Source organism: Diadema antillarum, unplaced genomic scaffold (assembly GCF_040938485.1).
Source record: "Diadema antillarum isolate AM-2024a unplaced genomic scaffold, OU_Dant_1.0 seq00000183_RagTag, whole genome shotgun sequence".
Classification (NCBI taxonomy): domain Eukaryota; kingdom Metazoa; phylum Echinodermata; class Echinoidea; order Diadematoida; family Diadematidae; genus Diadema; species Diadema antillarum.
In genome coordinates this window covers 1,850,184-1,875,166 of record NW_027271250.1, presented here as the reverse complement: position 1 = coordinate 1,875,166, position 24,983 = coordinate 1,850,184, and the positions used below count along the sequence as shown (strand labels likewise).

The following is a 24,983-nucleotide window of genomic DNA, read 5'->3' as shown; positions in this document are numbered from 1 at the left end:
CCAGATGGAACATCAAGGACTCTTGGCCTCAGCCAAATGGCCAAGGGTGATGTACAGAGTTCGGTTGATGTCTTCACAGAACGTATAAAGGAGCTAGCTAGTGCTTTGTCTTCATGCACAGGGGAAAAGGAGGAAAGTGACCTCTTCAAAGAATTGATATGCAGCATCAAGAGTACCATGACAGATCAAGGTCCGGGGATGCCACAGTTCAGTGACGAGATTGAGGCCCTTCGCAAAGAGCTACTTCCATCTGTCATGGAAAATTGGGACAAAATGACAGAAGAGGTGAAACAATCTACATTATCATTCGGCCACTTCTACTGCAAGATGCATCCACTCATCAACTTTGCTGAAGAGATCAACAAAGTGTTAAAGACTTTTGAAGAAATATCTGTCTCCGGCAAGAACCCACACGTATTGACAACATCAGAAGCAGGGGTTGCACGTATTGTACGCACAACGAGTAAGGCTTTCAATCATCGTGGCTCTGACCAGTCTGGAGTAGAGGATGCATTCACCTCGTTCTTGGAAAATGAGTTCCAAGTTCGTAATCACATCGTGGACTACATTGGAAACCGTACAAACATCCTTTTCGAAGGAGCAGCGACAGTGTACTACCATCACACACACATACTCAACTTCATAGCATACCTTCCAGACCCCAACCAACTCCTCCTTGCCATAAAAGAGGACCTTCAAGAACCAATCCATCTGGCAGAACTGCGTGCCCTGGGTATCATTCACACCTCAGTCACAGAGCCTCTATGGAGGGAAATTCAGAAGGCAGACAACATTTTGTCAGTGAATGGCCTGCTGAGCAAGTTGCAGGAAAAGCTGAAGACATGGAAGGATGATGCTTCGCCATTGCTTCATGGTGATACCTTGATTGAGGGAATTGAAGCAAGTGCAATCCATGAGAAGCTATTTGAAGAAACCGATGCAGATGTGGAAGCAATGTGTCTTCAAGCACTTGAAGTGGCATGCTGCGCAATGCTTCTCATCTTAGAACGGCAGTGTCGGGATCAACTCCCTGGAGGGAAATACTGGGACATGGGAGATCAAGCTTCCTCCTTCAAAAACGTTCCAGCGACAAATGTGATATCAGAGCGGGACTTTGCTCAACTGGACCTCCTCCTGCGAACCAAACCTTCGGCAAGGACGCTTACTCATGAAACATACATCATGTGGGTAAACAACAAGACCCCCGAATGGTTAGATGCACTTCCTTCAGACACAAAGGCAAAGTACATGGCGCAGGCCAGGGCACAAGCTGGACCCATTCTGGACCGTTACAGAGCTAGAATGAAAAAAATCAAGGCAGACAGATGGGCGCTTCTCCAAGAGAAACAACGGAAGAAATCCGAAAAAGATGACAGAGCGAGAAATCAGCTGGTAACTCTTGTCAATGACATCGCGAAACTGGGGGGAGTGTGGACTTCAGCTGCAGCTGCAGAAGAAAAGTGTGAAGAACTGCAGTCACAGGGGCAAGGGGTGTTGCGCAGAGCTCTTCACAATCAGCTCCAGTTCATGAGCAAAGTATTAAAGTGCAAGGCACCAGGAAAGGAATACTTCCAGCTAAGCCACCAACAAAGACAGTTCACTAATGCCGAGATGCTGGCACATGTCAAAGAAGTCATTAACACGAACAACATCAGAAACACGGATGAGATCCCAGAAGAAGCAGCAAGCACTTCTGGTCTGTCTTATGCACCCCAACAGACGAGGGAGGAGAAATTTGCAGACATGAAAAGGAAAATTGACACGAAAATCGTAAATGATCGCCACAAAAGGGCAGCGACAGCTTCAAAACAACATTTGGATACCCTTCTTGCACAGCCTAGTCTACTTGTTGGAAAGCGAGTGGACCACCTATTCAAAGTAGACAAGAATGAAAAGTGGTACAGCGGAAAAGTCATCAGAGTGGAACGAGAACATGAAGATACACGAAAAACAACCTTTGCTGTCGACTATGATCTTGAAAATGAACTTGAGGTGTATCCACTGCTGCATGACCTGGCAAAGGGTGAAGTTGTTGTGCATATGTAACGTGTTGATAGTTCTCCGTGAACATAAATCTGATGTCATATGCAAACTGATTTTGCATACAGTACTCATGACTTGTGGGGAAATAATATCGCATTTTAGTTGTAACACGTTAACATGCGCACAAAGCATGAGAATTTTGTATCATGCTGATATCAAAACGAAATCAACTGCTCATATGACAAGTTTTGAACCCGAAATGCTTGTAGATATACATGTACATGGTATTATGAAATACCATGTAAAAAAAAGAGTGACATGCAAAGACTGAAAAAATGTTACAGCGGAAAAGTAGAACAAGAAGATGAAGATGCACGAAAAACAACCTCTGCAGTCGAATATGATCTTGAGAATAAACTTGAGGTCTATCCTTAGCTGCATGACCTGGCAAAGGGTGAAGTTGTTGTGGATTTGTAAAGTGTTAGAACTATGTGAACAAAAAAAATCTGGTTAAAATGTATGCAATTAAGCTATTTATATGCAAACTGGTTTTGCATATTTATTTCTAGTGGGAAAAAATTTGGTTTGAGGTGTAACAGGTTAGCATGGGTACAAAGTATGAGAATTTTCTGGTATCATGCTGAGATCAAAACAAAATCAACTGCTTATATGACAAGAATTGAACCCAAAATGCTTGTAGATGTACATGTAGATGGTATTATGAAATACCATGTGAAAAAAAGAGTGACATGCAAATTCTGAGAAACATGTTTGTAAACTTAACACAGGCATAAATGTCTTCCCTTTCAAATACAAATAACACATCGGTAAAAGTGGAAACAGCTTACAAGTTTCTTTTTTACCCATTTCCTCTTAGCATGTGTTAAATGAACCTGTTCTCTTTTTTAGCAAAAAAAAAAAGTACTTTGAGTTGTCTATGAACAAAACAAGACATTTTTCATTAAGATGCTTGTTTGTGTATTGTGAAAATCAGAAATTTTTGCATCCATGAATTTGCATTAAGATAATATCGCTCTCAATGTCAACATGACATTTTTGATTGATGCGTGAGCATTCTGAGACAATATGATTTTAAGCAGAATTGTAGCTTGTAACGTCGGATAAATACCAGGAACATGCAAACATAAATTAGTTATTCATGCATTGTGAACACATGTAGCATTAGCAAACATTAACAAACTGTTGAAAAGTGAAGGAATGTAATGCAAAACTCCAAAATGTAAGACCATTTGTAACAAGAAGGTGAAAACATGCAAATGAAATGTGTTAGCTGGCAAATGACTTTGTTGAGAACTTGTGACAAATTTGAATACTCATATGGCTTGTGATATTTCTCATTGTGTTAACTTGTAAACATGTGGCTACAAAGCAACAAACTGTGTCGCAGAACTTCAAAATGTAAGACCAGTAACAAGATGCCTCATATACGATTCAATTTCTGCATCAGTGTCAACACTTCATTCGGTGTGACTTATGCTGAACTTGCAATATATATGTATTTTTTCCTCTCTCTCTTTTTAGACTTTGATGCATGGAAAGATTTTTAATTCCATACATTCCCATGAGACAATGTTACTGCTCTTCGATGAATATACTGTACCTTCAATGATGAGTGTTATCGCATAATTTGTAGCGTGAAACTATCTTTATCTCTAGAGGGAAAATGAGAAATATCTCAATAAGTAAATTACTTTTACAAGAATAGGTCAATCAACACAAAGAGTCACTGCCAACTTGCCACACTGTGAAAGTTTGTTTCTTCAGTTATTATATCATTATTATATTTTTTTTTTTTTTGGTCTTGTTTCAGAATGGAATTCCTCATAATAAAGGGATTATCAAATTTGAAACTATTGCATATGTTCTTTTGTGAATACATTTTCATACAGAGGTGTGTTTGGACATGACAAAACAGTGGATGATCTGGTGTGTGAAAATGTTTGTTCATACAATGCAATTGTAATGAAGTGTGTTGTGTTCATAGAGAATTGAAATGGATATGTTATGATGCATGCATGCTTCTTAAACAGTATGACAAATTCCATAATATGTTGTCTGTATGAATATACACTTTAGTACACATTAAGTAAAAGGATTGGATGTATCTGTACACTGGAGTGTGTACACACAAATGCACGAAAGCCCCACACATTTACTTCGTACATTACTACCGATTTTGAGAGACCTGCAATTAAAGCTGCTGAAAAACAGAAAATAATAAGCAAATATCATATTTCTACTCATAGCCCAATTCACGCCTCATTTCATATTCATATTTTATACATGTATTCGTGAATACTAAGTAGATCCTTCCCTTGCAATTTCCACGCTTGCAAACTATGACCTGCCAGCTAACATTCCAAAATATGAAGATCTTGTGCTTCGTTACTGGGAATTTAATTTCTGTACACTTATTCCCCTGTTTACTCTTCCCCATATGAATGTCATATATGAATATTTTAATATTTTTTAAGTTCATACTCTATTGCTTCCACTGTACCACAAGAAACATAATCTAAACCCTGTCTTCAATTTTTTTTTTTCAATTTAACCTTATTTTCGACAAAATATTAAAAAAATAATTTAAAAAAATATGAAATATTCATAATTTTAATATTTTCCAATATGATTCTGCCCAAAAATTGTCTGGATTGCTCAAATTTATACTTACAATAGGGAACTTACTGTGACAGCTGCTTGAATTGCAAAAAATTGAATGTTATCATGATTAATAATGAAAAAAAATATGAATTCATATTCATATTTCATATTTATGAATATGAAATGCATTACTGTGTGTGTAGTCAAAAAGTTTGAACTATCATGTACCTATGGGCCAAATTTGAGAGTCATATCTTCATTCGTTTATGAATTATAGGCAAATGAATATCAACTATGATGAATTTCACGGTACCATTGTTTAAACAAGGTAAAACAAAAGAAATTAGCGTGACCTTGAGCAGAAAATTGACCATGTTTGGCAATACAAAATCGATCATATCTCAGCAACCCAGTGGTCAATTTTGAAAAATCAAACTGTTTTAGAAATGGGAAGAGCTGCTCTTCATGATAGCACTGTTTCTGACTTGTTATTTTGACTTTTAAAAAATCACCCAAAAGGCCTACTGGTAGCAAGCACTAAAATCTCAGTGATGCCCTACAGCAAGTGAGTACAAAAGGGGATTTGTAGTGTTTTCTCTCTATCCTACAGTACAGGTTTGTTTGGGTTTGGGGTATTATGTAGTGGAGTACAGCAGGGATTTGTGGTAGCAGAAGGGTGTGTGTCTCTCTGGGTGGGGGGGGGGGGGTAGGGGGGAGGGGGGAGGGAAGGGGGGTGAAGAAGCATTACTCCTATTCACACTGGTTTATATGGGGTAAGTGCAACTTCTTCCAAGTGAAAGCCATACAAATATGAGGAAATGACTATACCAGAAGAGATATCATCCGTATGATGACTTGTGGCCAGCCTCAGAAAAATTTTACTCACGAGCGAGGTCCAATCCAGAAGTTTGTCTCTGGTAGTGGTATCACTATGGATGATAGAAGTATGTCCCTCTGACTACCAAGGGAGGCTGGGGTAGTTTTTTATTTTATTTTATGCCAACAGAGCTACAACTTTACCTGCAAAACCCAATACAGTACCGTGACAGGAGTGGGGTGGGGCGGGATGAGGAGACCAAATGTGGAAGAAGCCCTGCCCAACCTGCTGAGCTAAAGTTTACCTCGGAAACCTTGTGAATAACCCCTCTATCTAAACAGGAAAAGACATCAGAAGAATAAGAAGCTCTTGGAGTCACTTGGAGTAGCTGACAGTTTGTTATTTCTTCTCTCCATTGGCCACATTCTGTTCACATTATAACTTCACCAACAGAACCCCCTTAGTGGTTCTCCACTTTTTTTCCCTCAAGGGCAAATCAATTTGCAGGTATTGAGTCCTAAAAATGAATAAAGACTGTCATAATCACCCAAAACTTTCTCCTTTTTTTCTTTCATCTGTGCAGGGGAGAAATGGCCCAAACAGAAGATGTTTGCTATTACTCCAAGCAAACATTGGGGTCTTTCCCTTACTGTCTCTACATGGTTTGTGGGTGGATTATGATACTGGATGTAAAACAAAGCCCCCATGATAGCAAAAATATATGCATTGCGCCTTGAAACTGCCCCATCAGAATCACACCTGTAGTGGAGTTAAAAGGTGAACATAGCAGCCAAGGCTTGTTATTCCATCAGACTCATATAAATCTTACAGTAAGGCATTTAAAGGGATGCTAAAGTTTTGGTTGGGCTGAGGCTTCAGGTTTTGGACTTTTTGTGTGAGATAATGAGAAACCTGTTATGAAATATGAAAGAACATACAATTCTAAGAGTGATTCAAAGTTTACTTGACGAAAATTGGTTTTGAAATGGCTGAGATATCCAAAAACAAAGAGGTTCTAATAAAAGGCAGGTTTACATTTCAAAACTAATTTTCATCAAATAAACTTTGAATTCCTCTTGGTACTGTATGCTCCTTAATATTTCATGAGAGGTTTCTCATCGCGTAAGAAGTTAAAATCTGAATCCCCCATAATCTCAACCATGGCTATAGGCCCTACCACCCCTTCATGATAAATTCTAAGAAGCAGGGTAGGGAGGGGATGGGGGGGGGGGGGGGGGAGAACGGTAAGACTATTGAGGAGGATGGAAAACTCAGGGATAAAAATATGGCTGGCTAAAGCTTTGTGGAGCTCATTCATGGGAATGCATCACATGTTTGATGACGATAGGATCTAGTGGGGATCATACCAGAGGGTCATGGGGGAACGATGGGGGTACAGAGAGGGGGTAAACTGGTACCGGTAGAGAGAGTCTGCTGGAAGCATCTCGCTTTCTGTCAGAGAATAACGGGAAGGCTTATTGCCCAGCTGTATGATCGACAGTCATAACGAGTTTGATGTATTGGACAAGCAGAGGTCGTGACTGATGGCAATCAAGGCGAGACGCGAGCAGACAGGCAACCAAATTGGCAACTCTGATGCTGTCCAAGTACGTAAGGCAAACATCAATTAAGACACGTTCCCCATCACTACCGAAAAAAAAGGGAAAAGGCCGAACCTAACTAAGCATGAAAGACATGAAACTTTATCAATGTAACATTTGATTGCGTCCCTGTTTGGGCCCTCTCTCACTAATAAATCAGGGTCTATATACAGGCACTAATTTTGTACAGCCAAATGCTGAACCATCTCTTGAGCTCACATATTAGTCAGGCAAGTGTTTGCTGAGACAATTAAAACATGATAAAGCACAGGAGACAGGAGCCATGCAACCCAGCGGGAGCTTCCACCATTATTTTACTATGGACCAAAAATAATAATAAAACAATGATAATACATAACATGATAAAGCATTTGCCAATGCATATGCTCATAGGTAGGGGTTAGATGCACTGTGCAATTTTGAATGTTTACATTTGACCTTGAAACCATTACAATCCCTTTTCCACCATTCCCCAGCCCTCCCTCCCTCTATCTGTAAATTTGGATAATAAAGTGCAGTATGCACTACAGCATAAATACCATTTTTTTTTCTCTCATTCATGAAGTGGTTTCAACCAATAGTTAACAGTCTGGATCTGACTTAATATTTTCCTCGCCTCTGTGTACGGAATAGGTACAATGTGATATTCACTTTTTTTCCTGTATGTACATTAATAATTTTGTATTTTGTGTGGGCAATTCTGCTTGTATCTGCCATTCATGATGATAAAATGCCAACAAAGGAATATTGAAAAAAAAAATGAAGCAGATTGGACAAATTCATCAACAAGCAGGCCAGTATCTAAACATTGAATTCACTCGACATTTTAATCTTCCTATTGCAGACAGTCACAAGATACGTAAGTGGCGTGATTTTGTGGCACCCATAAATGTGAAATGATATGCATCGTCATGGCAGTAGCATGACACACCAGCTGGGCAGAAAAGTTAGTTGCCATTGAGATGTGTCCATGGGTGGTGCAGCGGCTAATCAAGGTAACATTACCATGAAGACGCAACCAGCTGTTAGCTGTATGTGACTGTCTTGGGGCCAGAATGTCCTCCCGAGCTAGCTTACAGCAGTTTTGGTTTAATAATGTTGCCGACATTGTAGCAATCACTTTGAAAGTGCACTGGTCGTCCACAATTACCAGTGAAGGTAACTCACTGCCGAAACGATGCCTGATCATGTTCTGCTACTGCCCATGCAACCAAAACAAGTAAACATGACTATGTCTGGTAAATTAGATAGTGCGATCATTCAGAAGGTAATCCCTCTATTGATGCCCAATGGATATTACCCAAGAACAACCGTAAATGCAATTGCAGCTCGCAAAGCCATAACTTAAATGACTACTGATTGATAGATTGTGACCAGAAATGACCACACTACTTATAAGTTATACAGAAGAGGGACTGACATTGCTTTGTTTTAAAGGGTGTGATATAAATGTAACATGAATGATATTTAAAAACGTTATGATATATTACTCTGACCAATCAACAGGCTTTTTAACAGTCTGAAACCTTCATTTGCATAACCTCAAAGGGTCTTCAGCAGTTTGTATGGTCATGTGACAACTTATACAATATAAAAACAATGATGCATAAGCCTACAATTCACTCCTACACTTGTAATCGTGTACATGTGACATATTACTTGAGAAATGAACCATTGCATGTTTGCAGCTGAAACATTTCTGGGTAAAGAGCTCTACTGAAACACAAATGTGGGTCAAGCTAAGGAAGGGTTGCCTCAATATCAAAACCTGACCATGCAAAATCATGGGCATGAATTGTTGCAACAAATCTTTGTCGATCTAACACACTGCTAGCCTTGTTGGCAGATCAAGTATGCATGGTGGTCAGTACGCTTTCTTGCTCATTGCTTTGTTCTTATTTTGTAATTATCATGATACTATACACATACAGAATGCTTGAAAAATAGGTACTGAAATTAAAAGAAAACATCTTAAGTTTCTTTCTAAATGCTGTTTCTTTTGACAAATCTCTACCAATGTGGACCATCTGAGACACAAACAATTCATGGAAATGTACATACATGGAAAAAATGAATAAAATGAACTTAAAACAGGAGATTGTGGCACTTACTGTTTACATAGGTTGACCAGGTCTAGATCTGTGGTGTTGGCCGGAAGGCCCCGAATGTAGAGGTTGGTTTTGCTGAGTTGCTCACCGCTATTGCTGCCCTGGGAGGACGGGGAATGTGGCGAGGGGAGCTGGGAGGAGGGCGTGGAGGACCCCGCAGAGCCCCCGCTGCCAGAACTGTGGGGTCCGGGCATTCCTCTCATTGTGGGATAGGTCTGGTGTGCAAGAGAGAAGAAAGGGAGAGATGGGGTTAAACAATCTGGTTGAAGAAGGGTATTGGTAAAAATACTTTGATTACTTTCAGAAAGTAAAAGTAATCATTGGTATTAAATACTTGTCAGCCTTGATACATTTGAAATTGAAGAGCAGTACTTGATATCCAATCAATAAGTTTATGGTGCACAAAACATATACACACTTATACATTTACACTTGTCTATGATGCATAATGCATTACCCACTATGTCCCTTCAATACACGCATACCTCACAAGAAATATCTTAACACAGACACATACATACTTACATACATACACATGTGCATTGTACATTCATACATACATACATACATACACACATCAATATTCATTCACATATGCAGACAGATGTAGAGTGACAGAATAACAGTAGAATAGTAGCACTAGTTACATAACACAAAAGAGAAATAATTAGGTCCACTATACATCCCATAAGCCTCAGCAACAGACCCCCTTCCCTACATAACATTACCTCCAAGAAATGCCCCCCCTCCTTTCTCCTAGTCCTAGCCAGTCTTTCTCTTCCCCTCTTCAAGCTATTGGTCAATCTCTCCTCTTCTTCTTCCCTATTCTCCCAGATTTAATAATAACAAGATACTGGTTTCCATCAAGGGCTATCATTAATCTCTTCACTCTTTCTCCGAGGTGGGGGGGGGGGGGGGGGCTTCAACTCCTGAATGGGATGGGACAGTAAGAGATGATGCACAATTATCTCTTAGAATTCCCATCATCCCAGAAGAAAGGAAGCAGAGGGGAGCATCGCTGGTGTGGTAAAGCCACTCAAGCCATTCTAAAGTATCCCTTCTTTCCAGCTTTTGCCCCCCCCCCAAAAAAAAATACCAGCAGTGTAAAATTATTAACCTCCATCCTATTGGTAAACAATAGGAGCCTTCCTTAGATCTGCAGGCCATTACGAACATGCTAAAGTAAGCACTTTCTTTAATATTCAGTAGTCTGGTCAATGTGAGAGCGTATAAAACAAAGCTGTAACAGACATCCAAACTATCCCTTCTGAGAGAGAAAGATGAAAAAGGGGGGGGGGGATTAAAGAAAATCAATGCGGCTAGTTATTAGGTCCCATAATTCCCATTTACAGTGATTTTTCTTCGCCTGGCTGGGCTTTTAACATTCCATTCCCCTGCTTTAAATCATTTATCAGAGCCCCCTACGTTTGTTTTTGATAGCTAAAAGTGTTTGAAGGTTCCTTTAGTGTCAACACACACTGACTATCAGTCATTAGCGGTCAGTGCCACTTCTGTTTCTACGTGACTATTTCAACCGCGTATTTGTTTAGCAAATTTTCGGCACAGGATTCCTGAGCAAAGGGCAAAGGAGCCCAAGACCACATAGTTTAAAATGATCCAAGGTAAACTGACATTCTTCTCCACAGCATTACGTACACACATATATGCTATATCTTCTTTTGTAAATAAATTTCATGACTGAAAAAACAACGACAAAATATGATAAAACAAAACAAAACCCTTTTGGTGTTACTTCTTCTCATGCATTCTGGAAACTCCAATTATGTCTGAAAATTCATATTCATCTATTTGCATTTGTTTTCTACTTTGATATCCTCTGTTATGTATACATCTCAAACATGTCAAACAATGAGTTTGCTATGAATTCTATATTTGTTCAGTAGATGATGCATGCCATTTGTAGTGAAATCAAATGTGCAATCAAACAATGCCTCTATGATGTGGATCAAAAATCCCTCATTCTTTTATGGATACAAAACATTTTTTTTTTAACATTTTAATATCAAGCGCATCTGTCCTAGATAGCTACTTACAGTTAACTCACTTTTTATCATCTGTAAGTTTACAAGCCAAACAATGGATTTAATATCACTCCTTTATATAATGGTGATTGCATACAACCTATTCGTAAGTATTTACAAAATCAAAATAATGTCATAGCACTATCAAATCAAAAGTGGGTTGCTTTATTTTCAAGTGCACCTGAGCACAAACAGGCCACATTGACATGAGAAAATTGTAAGTCATAAGTTTTAAGAAGCAAATTTGAGCAAATGCAGGCAAAATGCACCAATGCACACAAGAATACTCTCACCATCAAATTAAACTGGCAGGATTATGTTAATGCTCCAGTGTTTAGCAAACCGCATGAGTTGACATCATTTTTTTTTTAGAAACAGATAGTGTATCAATCCCTACAACAGGGAAGTGACGCACACTAAAATCGTGTAATTATACGCCAGACAATTAGCCTGACAGAGACCTACATGTAACAGTGGCGCTGTATAAAGAGACAAGTGGCGAGTCATACACACTCAATTCCAGAATGAGCGTTAATTGGGGATTAGCGTGAATTCAGAAAAGGACAAAACGAGGCAAACAAGAGCTGCGTGGTCCCCCGAAAGACAAGAGCGCCGCATCAATATTGCGCGCATGATAATCCCCTTTAATGCGACGCTACTACCATAGCGTGGACAACGGGGTGTCCATCCAATCTCATTACTTCAGTGTACACTGGAGGTGTCGTATGTTATTACCTCTCGCCGTAGATTACTGACCAAACAGAGAAAGAGGGAGAGTGATACTGTGTGTGTGTGTGTGTGTGTGTGTGTGTGTGTGTGTGAGGGAGAGAAAGAGAGAGAGAGAGGGAGATAGAAAAGAGAGAGAGAGAGGGAAGGAGTTCGAATGAAAAACTAAACCTGAAATGGCAACGAAAGCTGTGAGCATCAGGCTAGTTTACAGGAAAACAGATGACATGTACTACAGCTGTTTGATCATTAGCAGCCCCATCTGGCTGTGATGGTCGGGTCGGCCTGACCCAGTGGAAGAAGATTCTCAGGGTATGGAACGGGATATGGAAACGCGGCGGTAGACGACCCGCGATGCTTTACGTTTCCCCCAACCCCTGGGTCCGCCACTGTGACTCGATAATAATCATCCAGCACCGTCTCTGCTGTGGCCACATATGTTTCACTGGTGCCGGCACTCCAGATCGGATGAGGCCTAGTTTATGCTCGGCGGTGTGAAAAGTAAGCCGGCATGATATGGTTTCTCATTGTGCATCACACTGCCTACCTCCGGCGATACATTCCCAGCGAAATAAAGACTACATGAGCGCGACAAAAAGAAAAAAAGAGGGAAGGAAAGAAAAGAAGGGTGACGATGCTACGTGTGACTTGGCCCATTATTCACGGTAAAGGAAGAAAAACATTTTCTGTAGAACTATTCAAAGAGGTGCAAGCGGAGATTCTCTTTGCACCTACTGATACCTCATCAGACATGGACATCACCCTATGGGCTTAACTCAACACTTGTCCTAGTTTCAATCTTTTTGACTTCCCCCCTAAAAAGACTGCATGAGATATGGCAGTAAAACATAACCATTCAGACCTAGCTTCTGCCCTTATGCATCTATGAAGCAAGACATAGTGATAACATTAGGCCCCATAATGTACATAGATATGTAGCACAACATCACAATCAAAACTATGCTACAATGAAAGTTGTTGCAGTTTCATTACATCTTTTTTTTAAAACCATACACAGAAAGTGTCATGACCACAATATGAAATATATCGAACAAGAGACCAATGGAAGTGCAGGATCTCCAAACCTCAAAATCTAAAAAAAGAAGGATTTAAAAGAAAGTACTGCATAAATCATACTGGTGTTCATGTCAAGTTTATAAAGTCAAAGCCAGCTGAGTTACTTGATGCTCTTCATATCCATTATGCCATTTACATCATTTTTTTTTTTCTGAGAAAAAAAAAATGGCCTGCTTTGCTTATTCCATTTAATCTTTCTAAACTTATTTTATCTGTTGCTGAGCTCACTACTCAGTGAATGATAATTTCTTGTCACGAACTGAGATCGGCCAATCACAGCAGGGGGTAAATGTCCGGATTCCCTTTTCCCATCCAATCTGAGGGAGTCTTCCTTTTTTTTTTTCTTCTCCCAATCTCCCCCAAGTTTCAGGTTTTAGATATCTGTAGACGGGGGTCATTGGGTCAATGGCAGACTGGTGTAGGGGCGGACCAAAGGGGGCTGAGACTGGTGATTGAGCAGGGGTACATGGGAGACAATCGGAATGGAGTTCAACCGGACCTTGATCTGAATTTCGTAAAGGGTTTTGAGTTCCTCTCTGGGCAACCTATTCCCTTCAGCCTGCCACCTACTGCTTTGTTTCTTTTCACTGGTGGCGGGAATATTATTCTTTACAAAATCCTAACCTCTGGGGCAGAAAGAAAGAAGGGATTTGGCCCGTGATACTGATTTGTTTGGCAAGTATGAAATGGAGCCCCAGATCTGGATACAATTCTCATTTCGCCTGCCATCTCTCTAATGCATGTCTGTAATTAGTCTACGGCACACCTCGTCACCCTTGACCATAAGCCTGATGTTGACACATCAATCTATCCCTCTAACTCACACACACACACACACACACACACACACACACACACACACACACACACACACACACACACACACACACACCCACATCTACACACACATACATACTCACATATTTGTACATCTCATTCTTTTTCCCTATTCCCCCCCCCCCCCCGCCATTTTGTTCCAACTTTCTTCTTCATATTTGTCAGATCTTGATAGAATTTTAGCCTTTTGAATGTTTTTTTAGTGCCGATCAGTTCTCAAGAAAAACCCCATAGCACTGGACACACTCTGCAAAGACCATGGCACAAAGAAGGTTAACTGATCTCATGCATTGCTTGCACTACATTCACTTTTGATATACATTTGTTTTTCTAATGGTTAATATGTTTTCCTCTTGAGGAATACCATCACTTGGCAGCCATAAAAGGATGCATTTACTATGATGTACTACTTCATCCATGTAGGGAGATTCACATATTTTTTTATTTCTTATTGATCATTATCATTATTATTGACTGGTTTACAGTCACTCGAATTATCTCACATAATCTCTATTCAAACTTTTGATAATTTCTGTGAAGACTGATTTGACTTGTTTTAAACCTAGTCACACTGGAGTATGTGTGTTCATACTATACTCCTGTATATATGCAATGTTTGTGGATGTGTGTGTTCGTGTGTGGTCTTTTTCTAAATAAACAACAGATGGTATATGAATGCAATAAAAAAGCCTAGAGCTGCAATATGGCAATGCACAAAGCAACAACATAAATCCAGCACAGACAACATGATGGTACCTCTTCATCAGCATCTGTGAAAATATTTCTCTCTCTTCTGCTTATAATTCACCACATCCAGATATCACAATACTTGGTGATATTAACTGATAAATGCAAATTCCATCTGCAATATCAAACATACGACATTCCGACACTGTGTCACAATACCACTGATATAATAAGCTGCAAAAATAGTTAATATGACTGCTACCCCCCCCCCCCATCTCTCTCTCTCTTTTTTTTTTTTTTTTTTTTTGGTAGCTACACATGAGGGTGACACCCCCACCCCCCTTCCTTTTGCTCAAAGGATGCTATTATAAATAATGTCTGCAGCACCCTTGACTCAGACAAAGAAATACATTTAGGCACCTAACATGAAAATAGGCTAATGCACACACAATTGTGTGCATGAATGGCAGTTTGTCTGGCTTTTTCTTCTTTTTCTTTTCTTTCAATACATCATATCAATTTGATTAACATACTGTAGGTGTAAGACTAGTATGCCAGAACATTAAAGGAATAGAGAAAATGGCTAATGTCATTCCTTTGGTTAATCATGCTTGAACAGATAGGAGAGAAATGATGAGGAAAATGGATTTGTTTTTTTTTCTTCTACCAAGAAAGAGACCAGTCAAAGGCCAAATGTCCTTTGGACCATTAGGTTAATTAAATTGGAATAAAAGAATACCACGATTTCAGTAGACATATCAAAATCCCATTAGAGGGATTAATAGAGTTGTATCTTAGCCATTTGATGTCAGCCGCAGAAGAGAGAGAGAGAAAAAAAAGAGGACAAAGCAATGGTTACCATGCAAATAAATACCCCTTCAGGCATCAGTGTGAGCCCTGTTGGTAGTGATGAAAAGCAGCAACTTCTGAAGTGAGTATCAAAAATCGGCTCCATCAAGGAAAAAGTTAACCCGTCAAAGACTAGTCCAGAGTATACTTGGGCAGCTGTCTATGGGAAATGCACATGTTATAGCAAAATCAGCCTGTCCTCAACAAGGTTAACAGTCTCCATAGAAACACTGGTAAAGAATGCATCAGAGAGAGTTTAACAAACATTCTCACTTGTTGCACTGCCGCTTTATCTTTTTTAAATAGTTTAACAAGCATTATGAGTAGACTGAACATGACATCTACACAAGATGTGAACTATCTTTATTGTAATGCATGTGTGAGTGTGTGTTGTTGTTGTTCTATTGTGTTTTATAGGTGTGTGTGCATGTGTGTGTTGCTGTTGTTGTTGTTGTTATATTGTGTTGTGTGTGTGTGTGTGTGTGTGTGTGTGTGTGTGTGTGTGTGTGTGTGTGTGTGTGTGTGTGTGTGCACTGTTGATCTCTGTGTGTTAATATTTGTGTGTGATGTGAGTGCTGCATGTGTTGGATATGTTTTGTGCATGCATGTATTTATGTGTGTGTGTGCGTATGTGTGTGTGTGTGTGTGCATGTCTAAAATAGAAGGAAAGCAGTTAATGAGGGCAACTACCTCAAAGTGCAAAGGTCAAAGCCCAGATTTTGCCTTTCCGCTGCTTGGCCACAAACTGTTGCACTTTCTGCAACAGTCCCATATACCGATGTGGATGTCGGTAATTTCCCAAGTGGGTACATTAAACTGCAACTTCACAATCACTGAGGAAAGGGAGCACAAGAGAGGTCTTTAAAGGCAGTAATTGCCAATTACGCTTCAACTGCAGCTCTTTATGGGCCAATTTGTGGAATCAGCATTGATCAAAAAGTGCTATCAATTTGAAAGTGATGTTCATAGCTTGGAGCATTAGTACTAACCATCAGAAAAGGAAGCCACGGAGGATATTTACATGACTTCATGAATCCACATCAAAAAGTGCAATTTTGTTTTCGTTCAAAATAATGGCATTTTCAGAACATGCATCTTGCTAAATAGACAAGTAGGCCTATATCCCACATGCAATTTCAACATTTTCCTCATCTTTACCTTTGAAAAATCAAATGATCATTTCCAACTCTATAGGCCCTATAAAGATGCACATCATTAATCAAAGCTACTGATGTGATGGAGCATTTAGGATGATATAGATAAAGTAAGTTAATGCTGTAACCACCCCCTAATATAATGCACTCTTGGCTCAACTGCTCTATGATATTGTTTAATAATATAAAAAAGAAGCTGAATACAGAAAAATGACTACTTACACAGCAGGATTTCTTGAAAAAAAAAAAAACAAGATAAAAGTTGATTTGCTCAGGCTGAAGTACCTCACAAAAATTGCTTGCCAGTACACTACACTACACTACATTCCACATGAGGAGATGCGCTGTATTTGTACTTTGGTCCCATTCATTCAAACAAGGATGCCAGCCAACCTCCCCCCCCCCCCCAACACACACACACACACACACATACACACAGACATACATAGACACGCACTCTTTTCTCTAATACCTAACACATCTTGGGGGCAACTGGCAAGAAATGTTGACTGTATCAACAAACATGCTTCCAGGAGGAAGGGATGTATGTTACCTTGTCACTATCAGCTGCCTCAGGAGGTTACACATTCTTATAAGGTCATTCCCTCTCTACAAACAGGGCTGGGAGCAGAGCGTGGTGATGCAAGCAAAGCAAAGCAAAGCAAGAAAGAAAGAAAGCTGATAAAGGGATGGTAGGATAGATGGATGCAGGGAGGGTAAAATAGATGGATGGATAAAGGGATGATGGGACAGACGGATAAAGGGATGATGGGACAGACGGATAAAGGGATGGTAGGACAGATGGATGAAGGGATGGTAGGACAGATGGATTAAGGGATGATAGGACAGATGGATGAAGGGATGGTAGGACAGATGGATAAAGGGATGATAGGATAGATGGATAAAGGGATGGTAAGACAATGCCCGGAAGATAGAACAGAAGGATGAAGAGATGGTAGGATAGATGAATGAAGTAATAGGATAGCTGAATAAAAGGGATGCTACATGTAGGTCAGATAGAATGATCAAAAGAAGGACTGCAACTTGTAGGCAGATAAATGAAAAGATGGATATATGGAAAAATTGATGGATGAATGACTATGTGAAAGAACTCATAGATAGACAAACAATTGAATACTGTAAAACATGATATATTCGCGGCATGAAATTTTCGCGAATTGGAGCTGACAGCCTTTTTCGCGGCATGAAATTTTCGCGAATTGCCACTGGCGTTCAATGTATGTAATGTAGACAAAAACTTTCGCGTGCATTTTAATTTCGCGAATTTTGGCGTTCGCGAAATTCGCAAAATTGAAATGCACGCAAAAATTTCTCGTTTTACAGTAGGTGGAAGGGGAGATTGTAAGCAAGATGACTAACTGGAGTGATAGAGGAATAAATAATTAACGGAGAGAACTGACATGTTATCAGTCTAAGCTGGTCTAATGGTAGTGGAATTTCTTTGTGAAAAAAATTTAATTTGATAGGAGGATGATCAAAAACATTAGAATATTACAATATTATTATGACGTAAATATGCAAATTAGAAATGGGTATATGACATAATGGGTGAGTAGGTAGAGCAACATAGGATGAAACTTGCGAGAGACAAATTTTATATGCTGCCTTTTGTCCCGCAAAAACTATAGACCTGCTACAGTACTAGTATATCACGGACATCAGGGTTGTTGGGTACTATTCATAGCAGGAGGAAAGTGAATTGACGAATTGCCTATTGATGGGTGATGCATCGGCGACCGTCAGCGATGCTGCTCCGAGGAGCTTTAGATCGCCGCGATTGATAGCCGATCAGTCTTTTTTTTTTGGGGGGGGGGGGGGAGAAGAAGAGGTTTGTTCAAAGCCAGCTTCTAATCAATATCAGCCCATATGGCAGCAGACCAGCCACTGTGTGAATAGCACTTAGCTATAGAGAACAAGGGCTTTGGTATACTAATTCTATTCTTTCAACACTACAATCCATGCTCATTTTGTTTTGTTTTATTTTTTGATCAATGATACACAATCCCTTCAGCTACCATAAGGTTGGCCATCATTATGAAAAAACAAAACCCCAACCTGAATACCTTCTTCTCTTTCAGACTACATCTCACCAAATCCTCTGTATTTCATTAAAAAAAACAAACCCAGAATTGATAAAACACTGCAAAATATATGACAAAAAAGTATCAAGCCTCAAGGCCACATTACTACAGGAACATATAGGTACCTATGACACACTTGTGTGCTGTTACACAAATGGCAATTTGTTTGGTTAACTTCTCGCAACAATGGAGCCATGCTTTCATAATCAAAGACTTTCTGCTGCTAACCAATCAGGCATTACCAACCCTATTCTGCACCCCCCCCCCCCCCCAATACAAAATGAAAGTCTGCAGTTTTCATCTGTGACACACGAGGCTATTTGATCTGAAATTTGACACATTTTTCTCCACTGTAAATTGCTTTCTACGGTGTTTAAATTTCTCGGAAATTGGAGGGAGCAGCCCAAAGAGACTCAGAAATAAGTCATTATCACTCATTTTTTTTTCCCCTAACAAGCTTTATATGCCACAACATTTCTGGCAGACTTCCAAGTTGGATGAAGCCAGAACTTAAAGGACAAGTCCACCTTCATATATATAAGGATTGAGAGAATGCAGCAATATTAGTAGAACACATCAGTGAAAGTTTGAGGAAAATCGGACAATTCGTTCAAAAGTTACGAATATTTTAAGTATCTGCGCAGTCACTGCTGGAAGAGAAGACTACTACAGTGTATGATGTCACATGCGTACAACTACATAAGGAAAATAAAAAGAGAATGTCACAAAACTTTACTTTTTGAATAAAGTTCACATTTCTTTGACTTGCCACTGACGTATGTTAAGGGTAATATTATTCCCCCTGCCTTCTGAAAGAGAGAAGTCGAGTGTTCTTTTGTTATGCGAGAAAAATGGAAATATGTTGAATTTTCTTTATTCTTTCTTTATATCGTTGTACTCATGTGACATCACAAGTAGTCTTTTCATCCAGCCGTGACTGAGCAGAAACTTCAAAAATTCATAACTTTTTAACAGATTGTCCGATTTTGCTCAAACTCTCACTGATGTGTTCTACTAATATTGCTGCATTCACTCAACCCACATGTCTATGAAGGTGAACTTGTCCTTTAAAGAATTTTAAGTTCACAGTTTAAAAAAAACGAAGTATGCCACAGACACAATTCACATATACATAAACACACACACACATACTAAATGTAGTATACTACTCCAACACACAAACTACTCACACATACCTCCCCCTAAAAATGAAAGTGAGATCTGGTATTCCAAATATAATTGGCTACATATTTGTGGGTACCCCCCTGTTCTTAGTACTGTTAGTCTTTACTCCAGGCTTTCCCACATGTAATAAGTATACCATCCAATGCATGTGTTCTCAGAGGAAGGTAATACCATATGCCTGGACATTCTGCTACATCACTTGTCACTATAGAGCAACATGTGGGCATGCCTTCCAACCTGTCTTTCCTTTGAGGGCATCTCAGCTATGCCAGTGAAACAAGATGCCTGCAAGGGGTGCACTGACATGGCTAGCAGCCAACTCTTGTGTTTTTAAATGTGTACTCCTTTGTAACCCCTTGCAAAGGAAACAATTTTCTGATGCAACAGATCCACCTGCAAGTACAAACCACAGCCCAGTATTAGATGGGTTAAAGGGATCATATCATTTTGATTGAGACCAAACTTCAGGTTTCTAGCATTTGTGGTGAGATAATAAGCTTCTTCTTATTAAATATGAAAGAACATGTAATTCCAAGAGGAATTTAGCATTTATTTGACGAAAATAGGTTTTGAAATGCCTAAGATATCCAAAAAAAAAGAGCAATCCTAATAAAAGGTGAGACCCACCTTTAATTACAATTGCTTTGTTTTGATTGATTTCATTTTATTTCTGAATTTCTTTTTCATACATAAATGAAATACAGAGTCAATTGAACAAACTAATTGAGCACACAGAGCACACTTTGTTTTTTAATGTCTTGGCCATTCCATAACAGATTTTCATCAAATAAACTTTGAATTTCTCTTAGAATGGTATGCTCTGTACTATTTTGGTTTTTTTTTTTTTTTTGTATCTCGCAAAAAATTACAAGCCCAATCCTCATCTCTACCAATACTATAGAATCCCTTTAAAGGACCCCTCCCCATCTATCTGTCACTTTTCACTCCAAGGTGATCTGTACTCCAAATTCTGTGCAGGCCTAATGTCATCATTCTCGATTCACTCTTTGGAGAATGTTTTAAAGTACCAGTAGATATTTTTTATTTAGGGCAAGTTTGGTTGCACAGAGGACTAATCCCACGGACATGACACAACTTCTCACAACACATACAACTGATGATAGATCAGGGGGTTCTCTACCGCTACCACTTTACCACTTAAAAAGCAAAACAGCGGTGGCCTTTTTTGAGAAGACTACTAAAAGCTGTTCTGGGAAATGGTTATCTACATGAATACTTAGAAAGAAATTATCCAGCACCATCTGGGGGAAGAAAAAAAAAACGTCTTGCCAGAATAATGTGGCAATTCAGAGAATTCGCTACCTTCATAAAGCTTGTGGAATACAAAATGTGGAGGTTTACTTCACAGCCATTTTCAAATAAACTGCAGGCTTTTCTTGTTCAGATGCGAATTTTTCCTGTAATGTTGAAAAGGACATGCAACAGGTGGATGGTTTGGTGTACAGTACCCTATAAACACAAAATTGGACGTCATTGTTCCTTCACTTCCCTTCTACTCTTGTCTTGACACATGCCAAAGCAGCTAATTCAATATGTGTAGGACTATACCAGTACAATCTATTCCACCTGGTCACATGGTAACCGAATATTAGACATTATGGTGAGCATGTACGTAGGAGCTTGTGAGGGTATTGTTTGTGTGTCTGTGTGTTGTCTATATTCCCTCTGTGTGTGTGTCCGTAACAGCAACCTGTCGTGTGTAACATGATCCAAACAGTGTTGGCAAGCATGTTCACGCATCAAACTACAGTACCGGAAAGACGCTAGCAAGACATAAATGTGAGTCATCTTGTTGTTGTTATTTTTTAGCCTACCGATGTTGTCATTCTGCCGATATCTGCTAAAAAGCAAAATGGAGTGAATTCGCACCAACTGATCAGGGTGTTTCCCTCCTTCTGGTCTGAGAAGGCCACTGTCTGGTATGACAGCTCCACAGAAAACCATGAGAATATCCTATTCTGTATGCACAGCAACAAAATGACCACTACAGTGACCACCACAGTGACCACCACAGACTAGACCTATAGGATACTTTACTTAGAATTATGAGGGGGCGAGTTTTGAACCAAATGATTTGAAACAGCCAAGTACACTGTATAAATAATGATGCTGTCTGTATTTCAATCCATAGCAATGGAAGGCAGAGGTACAGGCATAAAAAAAAAAAAAATCAATGGCATACCTACAACATCGGATCAACTATACTGAAGTATTTAGTCAAAATAAAACTGTGAAATTGGTCTCTCTGTACAAATGATACCCCAGTACATTATAGACCATACCAACTATGTGTCACCTAACCCATTGAGGACAGACTGATTCTACTACAACACACATTTCCCATTGACACGTTGCCCGAGTATACTTGAGACTTGTCCTCAACGGGTTAATAAAAGAGCAAGTACTAGTATTAGATCATTGATAGATTGACATGAAGCAATACCATGGTGAAATGGCTAAGCCAAGTATTGATACATAAGTGCACGTGACAGCATTCTACTTGACAGGAAGTGAAGGAATTCACCCTACCGAATAGACCCAAACTGCCGTTGGTTGCTGGGGAGGAATGATGTAAGGCGACTGGGCGAGTGTCTTCATTTCAGAGCTGTGCTCCCTCTACAGGTAGACGGAGAGTTAGTTTTCCCCTGAAAGTCGGATCGATAGATGCTCAGATGTACACAATGTGGTCACACAGGAGACATATAATCCAGGTTTACACGTGAGCTACAAAACATCCAATATTCTCCTGGATGCCAAGGGTAAAAAGAGGATCAACCCGGAGCGTGAATCTATGAAAACATCAGGTTTGATACCAGACAGCTGCGGCCCGCGGGCCCCTGTGAAGGAGAATCGATCGGGGCGGAGAGAGAGCCAAACTGCGGGGGTTACGTTCCTCCTCGTTCGTGTTCCTCGTGATGATTCAATTTGGGAAGAAAACAGACGAGCACAAACCCCGTAGACTATGCTCGCTGAGCCTCACAAAATCTCCGCTATCATCTTTCTCTGAAATGGCAGATGTTTTCTGAAGAAGCCGTGTATTATCCCCCGATGATGCTACTGGGAATTTGCTGTCTTCTCAAGGGGTAGGCAAACAAAGGATGACAACCTGCTCGGACAAGAAGTGTTGAACTTGTACCGCGCATTAAACAGTAAAATTCCCCGGCATTCGTGGATCCTGGGTATTACAGCTCTGGTAAACACAGATGTAACAAACGACCAGGTTTCTGGAGAAAACTGGGGAATCACAGGTGGTTTCCCAATGTCATCCGAAGCGGGGCCAAAAAAAAAAAAAGACGAGATGCGGGGAGCAAAGGCGTCAGAACTTGGGGATAACGAGAAAACTCCAGCGAGTATCACAGATGTTTGCTTAAACCATCCGATGACACTGCAATCACGTGTGCAATGCAATATCCCCAATCACTCGAACTGAGCGCAGTTACTAGTGAGCCAAGTTTTTTTTTTTTTCTACCCCCAAGATGCTGGGCACACCACACCGGAGAATCAAGATCTTGTGTTCTGTAATTGACAAATTCTACCACCACTCTCTCTCACGCCGCAGCAAAGTGGAAGGGGAGGAAGGGAGGAAAAAAAAAATGTGTAGAAGAGAGAGGGAGGGTGGGAGAGTTGAAGGGAATAGGAGATCCCACTGAAAATTGTGTATAAAAAACGACACGCTGCTCTGAACAGGTATTGGTTGTTAAATCCCTCTGATTTGATTTGCGGAGAGAGGAGGTCAGCCGAGGTCCAGGGTTGGAATGTTGGCAATGCACCAAAAGAAGAGAAAGAATGCCAAAATACACTCCAGCACTCCAGAGCAGAGTCAGACTGGTAGATTTCTCCCCCAAAGCTGTCCACTGATAGTACCAGCACTACTCGCTCAGAGAGGAGAAATGTTGTGCGATTTCCACGAGGGGGTGGGGGGGGGATACGAGATGGTAGGGGGGGAGATAAAACTGGGGGTGGGGTGGAAAAGAGTCAACTCAGAGAGGAAGGCAGAGCAGAGGGTGCTGTTTAGTCCTTTCTCCACTGTGTGCTCTCATGTACCTGGTCTAAAATCCACTCTGGTTTTCAATCCTTTTTTTTTCTCCCTTTCGGTGGTGGCACGCAGACTGGCCACAAAAACGACTTTGATTGTACGGGGTGATGAGAGGCAAGACAACTTTCAGTAGAGCACAAATGTCAGAGAGCGGTGCCGATGGATGAAATAGATGCTAGCGAGTTGATCTTCTAAATCACCCGGTTCCTCGGCTGGAGATACTCCTGGTTTGTAAACCGTGTCAAGCGCACAAGGGTCACATTGAGATCACACAGTCCCTCCGGCTTATTAGCATTCCCCCTGACAACGGCCCCGCCCTCGGGAGAACAGAGCAAAGGAAAGAGAGGTGTGTGTGTAGGAGAGAGAGGGATGGGGGAGAGAAGACGGGAGTGAAAACTGGAGTCGAGATGAAGATGATGCTAGTGAAGAGTAAATTTCTCTGGCCCGTAATTAGCTGCGGACTGGCTGAAACGCGGCTCTCAATTATTCTGGCGCTGGACTCAATTTTCCCGCAAGTGCCTTTTCCGAATATCTGTCTCCGATGTGTGATCACTCCCTCTCGTAATTATTCATGCGTGGCATAAAAGCAAAGCTCATAAGTGTGTATCTTGTTCCTAGAAAAGAAACAGTTGGAAGACACAACAACCCTCCGCTGCTTCAGAATGTCAACAAAGCCTCTATTACATCCAACACAATCACATTCACAAATGATCCACTTCCCGACTACAGCTGATGGTAGTTATGCAATACCCTCTCCTGGATGCACATTGGAGTGGAGGAATGGTCAACTGTTCTGCTGTCTGGCTGATGAGGGATGAAGTTCAACTGATACAGAGCCTCATTTGACTCCAAATCTCATGACATGCATCCAAGGAAGAGTGACAAAGATGAAAAAAAATCCACAATATGTCATAAGGGTACACTATATGTGATATCTCTTTTCCACTGTGAAGTCTCCTCACAGTGTACTCCCCAACACTGCTCTAGCTCTGTGCTCTGCTTGGAACTCCCTCCCACCTTCAGTGCAGGCCAAAAGGCATTGGACGTGAATTTAGTAAGTGAGTGTGCGTCCCTTCAGGTAATACATTGGGGGCATGCAACCAGCACGGACTGTACAGTGACTTCTCATGCATGGA

General features: G+C 40.4%; 1 protein-coding gene across 1 annotated transcript in view; it reads right to left on the bottom strand.

Moving 5' to 3' along the window:
* Positions 1-24,983, bottom strand: part of LOC139728560 (RNA-binding motif, single-stranded-interacting protein 2-like) — a 150,541-nt gene that overhangs the window by 72,654 nt on the left and 52,904 nt on the right. Inside the window, exon 2 of the mRNA XM_071639497.1 lies at positions 9,135-9,346. Within this exon, the coding sequence (XP_071495598.1) occupies positions 9,135-9,346 (212 nt within the window). The remainder of the gene's footprint in view (positions 1-9,134; positions 9,347-24,983) is intronic.